Genomic DNA, 11,322 nt, shown 5'->3' with positions numbered 1-11,322 from the left:
CCTTAGCTACGTAAAAGTTAAAACCTAAACGTTTGTTAATGATGAAAACACAGGCCACAATAAAAATGCCATTTTGTTTAATCAGGCATCAAGTAAACTAGCTATGGATCCACCCTGCCAGACACTTCGCTCCGCCTCTCAGCCCTCATTGGTCAAAACCTCGGCTCGGTAGCCCTGACATTGGCCAGGCCCGGGGCCTACCGCGTCCAATGGGCGGCGGCGCCGGCTTTCCCGCGGGCCGTTTGCTCTTTGAGCGGGTCGTGGAGGCGTCGGCGGCAGTTGGGAAGTGCAACGGTTGTCCTGCTCCGGCGCGACGATGGCGGCCTTGGGGCCCGGAGGCTACGCACGGAACGATGCAGTCGAGAAGCTGCCATCCGTCACGGTGGGAGTTCCGGCGCGGAGGAACCAGTGCTCTCCGCCTCCCGCTCCCCAACTGTGTCTCCGGCGGCGGACACGACTCTCGGCGGCGCCGGAGGACACGGTAAACAACCGGGTGAGGAGCTGTTTGCCTTGCCCACTCCAGTTCCAGGCTCCCTCCCAAGCTCCCCTGGACCCGCCCTTAGATCGTTGGCCCCGCCTATCAACCCTCGGCTAGTCTTCTCTAGCCCGTTTAGTCTCCTACGTCCCGCCCCGTTAGCCGAGGCTCCTCCCACTCTCCCTTCTCTCTCAGGTACCCATCATTTCTAGCCCACCTGTCAACCCCGGCTCTCTTAGCCCTTGGACCATTTTCGGGGTTCTCTCTGGACCCTTACCTCAGTGTATTTTAGTTCTGCTGATCACCTCCTAGTCCCGCCTTCCTACGTATCCCTTCAGTCACCTTTGGATGTCTCTCTGGGCCCTTCCATTTTTGTGACCTCGCCCCACGCTGGATCTTTAGGGTCCCTACCAGTGTTCAGTATCGAACCCTACCTATCTAAACTGTCCCTCAGCGCTACTCCGCCTTCCCTCCTCACCTGCCTTCTCTTTACTTCTCCCTTACCAACGTGGGATTCTTATTCCATATTGCCACCCTAAATTATGGAGAACATGTGAATAATTGTAAAATCTCAGCAACGCTTCCTGCGGGAGGGAGTACAGAACAGTTCCCTAAGTCTTTAGACACAGGAACAAAGATTTTGGAGTAGATAGAAGGATTTCCATTAGCACAGCAGCAATTTAAAAAAAAATTGTTCTCCAACTCTCTGAGCTACGAAGTCTGTTTTTATAAAACAGAAGTATTAATAACCATACCATGGGGTTGCAGGGAGCAGAAATGAAATGGTGACTATGACCTGCTTGGCAGAGTCCAGTTAGAGAGTAGAAACATGGTAGCTGCTGGTGGATCTTCTTCCTGCCACATGGCTTCCTGCTGCGCTCTGATTATATCACCCCTTCCTGGCTGCAGTTCCTGGTGGCCCCTGCCCACCTCTCTGGCTATACCTCCATGGTCCTCTCTCTCAAATGTTCAGTCACACAAGCCTGCTTTCTGTTTTCCTGAGGCTCCAAGCTCTTTACCACCTCCTAAGTGTTTGCTGAGTCCTCTTGGGTTTTTGCTGCAGTCCATCCGACTGGCTCCTCATCCCTCAAGTCTCAGCCTGCATATCCCTACCCTGAGAGGCCTTCCCCCAGCCTAAAACAGACACTTACTTTAATCTCTCACCTAGCACCCTGTACTTCACAGCCCTTACCTTGTAGGTTCCTGGAAGTACCTTGTGAGCACTAAACTATGTATAAAATAGAGGAATGACAATAGCGATTTCAGAGAGGCAGTAAGTAATGTGCACTCTTAACGAGTGCAACCTCTGGACCCAGAATGCCTGGGCTTAAACCTTAATTCTGTTGTTGTTGTTCTTTGTCTCCCCCTCCTCTTCCTCTTCCGCCTCCTCCCCTCCCCCCCCCCCCCCCCCCCCCCCCCCCCGCCCCTTCTCTCTCCATGCCCAGCATGGAGCCCAATGCAGGGCCTGAACTCATGACCCTGAGATCAAGACCTGAGCTGAGATCAAGAGTTGGACTCTTAACTGACTGAGCCACTTAGGCACCCCAGTTCTGTTCTTGTTATGAACTTTTCTGTGCCTCAGTGTCCTTATCTGTAAGATGAAGATAATAATATAAATATTCCCTTGTAAGGTGTTTGTGAGGATTAAGTGAGCTCACATATGTTAAGCATTAGAACAATACCTGACGCATTGTAAATTCTCTATTAGTGGTAGCTACTACTGTTTTGATTGGGTATTTTTGGGTAATTGATGTCATTTATTTTTCTTGTTTGGTGGCACAGAGTCCATCTGGCTTACAAAAGATCTACTCTAAAAATGACCATTATATTATATTAATGCCCAGTAATGCTGATTGACAGATATAAAAACGATGTGAGTGCCATTGCCTGATTGCTTGGGTTAGAGTCCTGGTATGGCTCCTTCCTGGATGGGTTACCTCTCTGAGCCTCTTTATATCCTCGTCTGTAATATGGAGATGATGACAATAATGACCATATCACAGGGTTATTGTGAGTATTAGATGAGTCGGTACAGTTACAGGTATTTAAACAGTGCCTACCTCCTGGTAAATGCTCAGTAAGTGTTAGCTATCATTATGCTATGCCTCTCATTTCTGATACCAAGGACTTGCTTGAGAATGTTTTACTTTAATAATTAGAAACTAGTCTATTCCAGGGGTGCCTGGGTGGCTCAGTTGATTGAGCATCTGACTTCGGCTTGGGTTATGATCTCACGGTTCATGGGTTCAAGCCCCACATTGGGTTCTGTGTTGACAGCTCAGAGCCTGGAGCCTGCTTCAGATTCTGTGTCTCCCCCTCTCTCTGCCCTTTGCCCACTCGTGCCCTGTCTCTCTGTCCCTCAAAAATGAATAAACATTAAGAAAAAAAAGAAACTAGTCTTTCGTTTTGAAAGAAAGTATGAAAGTATCACAATTCTATTAGTCTATACTCTAAATTGTTTTAATCAACCACAATAGAGATTTGCTCATTTAAATTACTTTGCTTAGAGAATTTTAAAATTTTCAATGTGATTGTTCACTTGTTTCTTTACTTGTTGAACCTCTAGACTGTAAATTTGTTGAGGGAATAGATGTTGTCCACTCTTGCTCACGCCTGTGTCTCCCCTGCAGGGCCCAACATATGGACTGGCTTTGGAGCCAGAGACTAGCTGGGTTTGTATCCCAACTTTGTCACTCCACAGGCGTGGGATCTTGGGCCTCAATGTCTCCATCTGTAAAATGGGGTGATAATAGTGCCTTCTTTCCTTGGGTTGTGAGGCTTCGAATTTTTCATCCTTGTAAAATATTTAGAAACTTATTCAGAGGTCACCTTCTCAATGAGGCCTTCTCTCTTCCCTATACTCCCAATCTCCTTCCCTGCTTTATTTTTCTCTTCTGCTCCTATCAGCACCTGGCATCTGTTTTACATGTTTGTTCTGTTTATTTTTTATGTCCTCCATCCCATCATGATTAGGACGTGAGCTCCAGGAGGGCAGGGGTTTTTGTCTGTCTTCCTCATCGTTCCGTGTCCTTCAAAGGAATGTTGAGAAGAACAAATGTTAGCTGTTGGTCACATGACTGTAGAAGTTCAGTTAGTATTAGATGTAACAGGGACTGAATGGGTGGCTGAGGCAGTGGTGCCACGGAGAGCCTACTGGGACATGTCCTTCTGACTTGGACATTTCCCCCACAGGTGTCGCTCGAGAAGGTGCTTGGCATCACAGCCCAGAACAGCAGTGGCCTGACCTGTGACCCCAGCACAGGCCATGTGGCCTACCTGGCAGGGTGAGTGAGTGGGCGGGCCTTGGCTTTTCTGGCTGTAGAATGCAGGTAAGCTGCCTACCCCTGAGGACTGTGGAGAGGCCCACCTGGGTCTAGAACAGCACCCGGCATGTGGTGAGCACCATGAAAGCCTTATTGTGACTGCAGATGGGAGGTGGTGGCGATTCTGGGAAATACCCAAGCCATGGTGTCAGACAGCCTGGATTTGTGTCCCAGCTCCACCGTGTGCTCTTCTGTGAACCCCTGCTGCTTCGTCCATAAAACACAACTAGGAATATCCTCCTTTTGGGTAGTTGAGAGGACTGAAAGATCTCCTCCTGTTTATTCCATAAATACTGATCTAGCCTGGCACTGTTCTAGGCGCCAAAGACCCCTCCACTCCTGGAGGGCAGGGGCAGATCTGTAGTCCTTACTAATGAATAATATCTGTCTGTCATTGAGTCTTTACAATGCAGTCCAGGATAGAGGACAAGGGTGGGCTTTTGAATCTGTTATGGATTCATATCCCCACTCTGTTCCTGACCTGCTGGGTGGTCCTGGGCAAAGGATTTTCCCTCTCTGGGCTTCAGGTTTCCTCATCTACAAGAGGGGGCTAAGATTTCCGACTTTACCTGTCATTTGTAAGGATTTAAAGAGATTGTGCACATAAGGTCTTTATTAGCCCAGTGCCTGACAGAAGAAGTGTTGGTTTCTATTTAAGAATATATTATCTAATAACTTGAAGTGTCCTAAAATTCTCAGCATTAGACACCTGGAGAAGGAGGAGAGAATCTTCTGTTCAGAGCCTTATTTATGTGTGGGCTCTTCTGTTGGGAATAGAATCATCCCTGGACCCCAATACTCCCCTCAGTTTGGGCACATTTCCCTCTTTCTCCCCAGCTGTGTGGTGGTGATTTTGAACCCCAAGGAGAACAAGCAGCAGCACATTTTTAACACTGCCAGGTAGGCTGGGGCCTGGACATTGGGTAGGGGTGGGGTGAGGGTCCCGGCACACACCCCCTTCCCCACATGGCTTGGGAGTTCGTAGGTGGGTGACTAACTCATTCACTCACCCGTCGGTTCAGCGACGTTGTTGCTTTGTGCTAGGTAGTGTTCCGGGTGCTGGGGACAGTGAACAAAAGACATGAGAATCTCTGCTCTTGTAGAGCTGACAGTCCAGCAGGGAAGACAGACTAAACCAGTTGGCAAATTACTAGCCAATTCTGACCATCGCTATGGGGGAAATAACGAGGATGTGTTAGGGCAGGTTTGCAGGCAGAAAATGGAGGAAAACCATATCAGAGGTCTCGGGGAGGGCCTCTTGGAGGCTGAGACCTGAAAGAAGTAAGGGAGTGACCCCCGCAAAAGTGTAGGGGGCGTCTTCCAGATAGAAGGAACAGCAAGGGCAAAAGGCCCCGCAGTGAGTAAGAATCTTGGTTTTTTGAGGAGCAGCCGGAGATTCTTTTGCCTGGAATTGGAGGAGGGGGCAAAGGGGAGAGGAGGCTGAAACAGAAGCTGCTTCTGGGTCTTAACAATTGTTTAACTTTTCACATTGAAACCATTTTAGATTTTAAAGAACAATACAAAGAATGCCTGTCTACTTTTCACTCATTTTCCCCAGATGTTGACCTTTTACCATATTTGCTTTATCATTCTCAGTCTATATACATAGTAATTTTTTTTTTTTGAACCATTTGAGAGTAAATTGGGGACATGATACCCCTGTGCCTCTAAATATTTCAGTGTGGATTTCCTGGGCATGGGGTGGGCATTATCCTTCAAAACCACAGTACATTCAACAAAGTCAGGAAATTAAAACTGGTACATCACTACCAACTAAGCCTCTTTCAAGTTTTACCATTTACCCCAAGAATGTTCTTTAGAGCAAAAGAATTCTGTCCAGAATCACACGTTGCTCAGTTGTCTCTATGGTCTTCTTCAGTCTAAAGCAGTTCCTTTGTCTTTTCTTGACTTTTATGACCTTGACACTCGAGGATGACAGGCCAGGTATTTTGTAGAATGCTCCACCCTTTGGGTTTGTCTGATGTTTCCTCATAGATAGACTGAGGTTCTGCATCTTTGGCAGGAACACCTCAGAAGGAATGCTGCATCCTCCTCAGTGCGTTCTGTCAGGCGGTGCATGATATTGACCTCTCTTACGACCAGTGGTGTTCCCTTGGGCCCTTGGTTAAGGTGGTGTCTGCCAGGCTTTTCCACTGTGAAGCTTCTCTTTTCCCCCCGGTGACTAGTGAGTATGTTGTGGGGAGCATCTCTGAAACTGCATGTATCACCCTGTTCCTCACCACACTTTCGTTCATGCTTCTTAGCATGGCTTTGACATTTTTCAAAGCCTCTGCAGGGAATTCTGATGGCCAGGGCTTTGCCCTGTCAGGTAACTTGGGCAGGACTTCCCTGTGTTGAGGTCTCCTTGTCTCAAAACTGGCTGAGAGACCTGAGTTCATGGAGCATGCCTGAGGAATAAGTGCAACAATGCCCATAGAGCATTTTGTGGAGGGCCAGGCGCAGGGTCAGGGCACACGACAGGCTAGGAGTGGCTGCAGTCAACAGAAACCCATGAGCATGGCTTCAAACACAAGGGCATGCTCTTTGTGCTCGAAAGAAGTCTGGAGGTGAGGACCCAGGGGCTGGTGTCTCTGCAAGCCTCAGGAATCCCAGTCTGCCTGTCTTCTTGTTCCACCGTGCCTGTTGTGAGGCCTCTGTACTTGAGGTTGTCTCCTGGTCCAAGATGGAGTTCTGGCTGTCATGTCCGTCATTCAGAAGGGGAACGATTGGGGATCAGGACAAAGAGTTGCCTTTGAGAAGCTTTTCTGGAAATCCCACATGCGTTTCAGTTTACTTCTCACCGGCCAGACTAAATCACGTAGCTGTACCTGTGTAGAGAGGCGAGGAAATATACTCCAGCTGGAGACACTGCCATTCTAATTAAAATTTGGCTTCTGTCGGCGAGGAAGGACGGGCAGGTGGCGATCGGGTAGGCAGCTTGCCTTGTCTGCTGCCCTAGGAGTGGTGGGAAGACACCAGAGAGTTAGGTGATGATGATAAGTGTTCTATAAGATTGTCAGAGACTCAGAGGCATTCGCTTAGTTACCTGCACACCAACTAACTCACATGAGGGAGACCATTACTAGACCATTAAGGAACACAGGTAAAATAGGATTAAAAGAGAGAGTGGAGGGGCACCTGATGGGCTCAGTTGGTTGGGCGACTGATTTCTGCTCAGGCCATGATCCTAGAGTTGTGGAGCCCAGTCCCACGTTGGGCTCCGAGCTGAGCGTGGAGCCTGCTTGAGAGTCTTTCTCTCGCCTCCTCTCCCCAGCTTGTGTGTGCATGCTCTCTCTCTCTCTCTCAAATAAAAAAAGAGAGAGAGAGGGGAGAGGAAAAAAACAACGTAGTCTGGGAGCCATGAAACTTGCTGCCAGAGAGAACATGCAAACTACTCTGGTCATTCAGTCCTTGTGCAGGCTAGAGAGAAACATGTTGGTTGTTCATGGGTTTTCCAGAACACTTTGAGTGTTTAGCAGTGGAGCACATGCTGTCTCAGTGTGATGTCTGCCAGCACCCCCTCCCCCCGCCCCCCCACAGTTAGGACAGATCGGTACCATTTCCTGCACCTGAATTCTCAGGGTTACAGGGTGGGTGGGGCCTTAGGGAGCCCACCCCTGCTGAGCAAGAGGAAAGGAAGGTCCTTGTACAGCGACCACCCTATCTATGTTTGGGGACTTTGCTTTTACGCCTGGTTTCCTGTGCCACTGACCCTCTTCTGTCAGTGGGGAATGCAGGGAACGCGCTGTATGCTGTGCTGGGCACACGCGCAACATTGGCTCTGTGGGAGCTGCTGGCACTCACCTCTCCTGGCCTCTTTCAAGGCTTGGGAGCAAGGAGTGGGCAGAGTTCTGTGAGCACAGCCAGGCTGGGACCTGGCTGCCTACCCTCCTTGGAACCAATGACCGGCGCCTTTCCCTTCCCTCAGGAAGTCGCTGAGTGCTCTGGCCTTCTCCCCTGATGGGAAGTACATAGTGACGGGGGAGGTGAGTTGTGTTTGTGAGTGGGTGGGGAGGGATCTTGGGGCCATTCCTTCTACCCCACAGTAGGCGTGGGAAGCCCCTAGAATAGCTTCTTCCTGGGCCAGAAAGCCCCATGGCAGATGGGGGAGGTGGCTTTGGGGCATACTGGGGCAATGCCAATTTTAGCCCCAGTAGCCCTTCCAGCCCCTCCTGGTGCAGATCCCAGCAGCAGTAATGGCCCCACCTTCCCCAGAACGGGCACAGGCCTGCTGTGCGCATCTGGGATGTGGATGAGAAGAATCAGGTGGCAGAGATGCTGGGCCACAAGTACGGCGTGGCCTGTGTGGCCTTCTCCCCCAATATGAAGCACATCGTGTCTATGGGCTACCAGCACGACATGGTACTCAACGTCTGGGACTGGAAGGTGAGAAGACTGGTGGGGGTACCCTGCAGCTCAGGCATTGAGCGAACTTAAATGAGATAATTTGGTAAAGTGTTCATTTATCCGGAAAATATTTATTGAGCACCTAGTGCATGCTGATCCCAGTTTTAGACACTTACTGTGAGGCATACGACAAGCTCTAACTAGTAGAATTACGTAATTATTCTCATACTGACCAGCTGTGACCTTGAGCAAGTGACTTTACTTATCTGTGGGTCCGTTTCCTCATCTGTAAAAAGGATACGTTAGCATCTCCCCTGTTGAGTTGTGAGAATTCAGTGAGTTAATATGCACTGAAAGGCTGGATTTGGGAACAGCTAGGGGAGGACTTGGAGGTGGCAGAAGTGGGTGGCAAATCCTGGCTCTGTTCACAACGTGCTGTGTGATCTTGAGCACATGACACCACCTCTCTGAGCCTGGCAGAGGTGGGGAGAAGCACCTACCATATAGGACAATGGAGAGGATTTCATCCTGCAAAGGCTCTGCCACGTGTGAGCTGTAGAGCTGGGACTCTTGGGGAGAGCTCTGGAACTTACGCACGCATGGAAACCTTTCCAAACCTCAGTCTCCTCTGATTAGTAAAGATAAGAGTGCCACACGTAGGTTTCCCCAAGGGCCCAGAGGGCCCCAGGAAAACTGACCTGGAGCAGGGGACGGCTGAGTGATACAGGGCTCAGGCACAGGCACAAATGATCCAATGGCTGGGTGCTAGTGTGAACTTCTGTGCATTGATTCTTCCAGAAAGACATTGTGGTGGCTTCCAACAAGGTATCATGCAGGGTCATCGCCCTCTCTTTCTCAGAGGACAGCAGCTATTTTGTCACCGTAGGGAATCGGCATGTGAGGTTCTGGTTCTTGGAAGTCTCCACTGAAGCAAAGGTAGGTTTCTGCCCCTGTCCCCTTAGCCAGGCCTGGCGGTTAACCATTAGGGGCAGTGTGGACTCCTGTTTCTACCTGAGATTTGGAGCCAGTGATCTCAGAGGTTGTCTGGCCTCTGGGTCAGCTTCTGCTTCTGGGCCTGCTCAGACAGCTCAGGCGCTGTCAGGCCCTGCTGGGAAATCTCCCGACACACGGACCCTGGGGCCAGACCTCTTTTCTGGACTGCCACCTTCCAGCCACTCTGCCTAGAAGTGTCTGTTCTGCTTTTTTCTTCCTTTCTCCTCCATTTGGAGGAATTCCTCCGAGCCCTTCTGTTTAGCTATGTGTCATATCGTCTGGTCATGAGAGTCCCATTGTGACCTTGCTGGGGTCGAGGCCATGCGGACAGTGTCTTACTATGCCCTGCTGTGCCTCCAGGTGACGGGCACGGTGCCCCTCGTAGGGCGTTCAGGCATCCTGGGAGAGCTGCACAACAACATCTTCTGTGGCGTGGCTTGTGGCCGGGGCCAGATGGCAGGCAATACCTTCTGTGTGTCCTACTCGGGCCTCCTCTGCCAGTTCAATGAGAAGAGGGTGCTGGAGAAGTGGATCAACCTGAAGGTACCCCACCCTCCCTGTCTGCCATCAGTGGGGAAAACACTCTTCCCAGGACATGTGTCTCTAGGGACATTCAGTAATGTCCCTGCCGGGTAGTTGATTCCACTAACTCTGGGTTTAACCTCTCAAAAGTTTTGCTTGTGAGACTTTTGGTGAGAAACTTTCCCTCAGTGAGCCTCAGTTTCCTCATCTGTAAAATGGAAATCCTGATGCCTACCTCACAGAGTTAATAAGGGAGTCCCATGAGATAATATATAGAAGGTGCTCAGCACAGTGCCTGGTACCCTGTAATGGGGTCAAGGTTACAATCGCTCTCCTGTCACTGTTTGATCCAGTTCCCATTTTTCTTCTTCACTGAGCACTCTTAACTGGTGGGAGGACTGCATTTTTTTTTTTAATCTAAGGTATGATTGACTTCATTTTTCATTCAAAAAAGACTATGTTAAAAATACATAACTTTTTTTTAAGTTTATTTATTTTGAGAGAGAGAGTGAGAGTGTGAGCAGGGGAGGGGCATAGAGAGAGAGGGAGAGAGAGAACCCAATCAGGCTCCACACTATCAGCACAGAGCCCATTGCAGGGCTCAATCTTGTGAACCATGAGATCACGACCTGAGCCGAAACTAAGAGTGGGGTGCTTACCTGACTGGGCCACTGAGGTGCTCTTAAAACATTTTATTTATTTTTTTAAAAATTTTTTTGAATGTTTATTTTTGAAGGAGAGAGATTGAGAGAGAGAGAGAGAGACAGAGCGTGAGCAGTGGAGGAGCAGAGAAAAAGGGAGACACAGAATCCAAAGTGGGCTCCAGGCTCTGAGCTGTCAGCACAGAACCTGACATGGGGATGGAACTCACAAACCATGAGATCATGACCTGAGCCGAAGTCAGACGCTTATCCGACTGAGCCACCCAGGCGCCCCCTCTTATAACATTTTAAACCAAAGGATGGGGGCTTCTGGGTCTCTCAGTTGGTTAAGCATCCAACTCCTGATGTCAGCTCAGGTCATGATCTCACAGTACGTGGGATTGAGCCCCGAGTTGGGCTCTAGGCTGACGGTGTGAGTCTGCTTAGGATTCTTCTCTGCCCCTTCCCACTCTCATTCTCTCTCTCTCAAAATAAATAAATAAAAACTTATAAATAAATAAATAAACAAACAAAATAAAGGATGTTACATCTATAAATTGCAGAACTACTTTTCTTCAGGATCTGAGGGTTTGAATCCAAACTGTCTTCCTGTTCTGAGACTGGATGCCCATTGGCTATCAGCAGGAGCATAATGGTTTTCCCTCCTTTTCCTACTCGTGATTTTTTTTTTTTTTTTTTTTTTTTTGAGAGAAAAGAGCATGTGAGTCGGGAAGGGGCAGAGAGAGAATCCCAAGCAGTGCATAGCCTGATGTGGGGCTCCATCTCCCCTGTGAGATTGACCTGAGCTGAGATCAGGAGTTGGACACTTAACCGACTGAGCCACCCAGGCACCCCATCCTACTCCTGCTCTTGTGGCTCCCCTCCATAACTCACCTTTAGGGTTAAAGGAGTGGTGTCAGGCCTGTGGAAGAATTCAGAGTTTCATCTGTTTTTCCTAGTTGGTTAAACAGCATTTGTTTTTTTATCGTTTGAATCCTCTTTCTAGAACTTGGGCAGCTTA

At 49.1% G+C, this 11,322-nt stretch overlaps 1 protein-coding gene and 1 long non-coding RNA gene across 6 annotated transcripts in view; one reads left to right on the top strand and one right to left on the bottom strand.

Moving 5' to 3' along the window:
* WDR62 (WD repeat domain 62) overlaps positions 1 to 11,322 on the top strand; it is a 43,126-nt gene that overhangs the window by 229 nt on the left and 31,575 nt on the right. For 2 of the 5 annotated variants that reach the window (XM_042918987.1, XM_042918986.1), the window contains exons 2-8: positions 86 to 493; positions 3,668 to 3,759; positions 4,636 to 4,698; positions 7,727 to 7,784; positions 8,014 to 8,184; positions 8,944 to 9,081; positions 9,499 to 9,681. In XM_042918987.1, the coding sequence (XP_042774921.1) occupies positions 317 to 493; positions 3,668 to 3,759; positions 4,636 to 4,698; positions 7,727 to 7,784; positions 8,014 to 8,184; positions 8,944 to 9,081; positions 9,499 to 9,681 (882 nt within the window). In that variant the 5' untranslated portion in view covers positions 86 to 316. Of the gene's footprint in view, positions 1 to 85; positions 494 to 3,667; positions 3,760 to 4,635; positions 4,699 to 7,726; positions 7,785 to 8,013; positions 8,185 to 8,943; positions 9,082 to 9,498; positions 9,682 to 11,322 lie in introns of those variants that run through there. The other 3 variants (XM_042918989.1, XM_042918990.1, XM_042918988.1) reach the window with 2 other exon arrangements.
* Positions 4,709 to 8,948, bottom strand: LOC122208293. Its single transcript, XR_006197189.1, has 3 exons — positions 8,844 to 8,948; positions 5,601 to 6,753; positions 4,709 to 4,857 (listed from the first exon to the last, which is right to left on the bottom strand). It is a non-coding gene; the product is annotated as an uncharacterized LOC122208293 (long non-coding RNA).

The sequence above is a fragment of the Panthera leo genome, chromosome E2, assembly GCF_018350215.1.
Source record: "Panthera leo isolate Ple1 chromosome E2, P.leo_Ple1_pat1.1, whole genome shotgun sequence".
In the NCBI taxonomy this organism is placed as follows: Eukaryota; Metazoa; Chordata; class Mammalia; order Carnivora; family Felidae; genus Panthera; species Panthera leo.
This window is presented reverse-complemented; position numbering and strand designations above follow the sequence as displayed.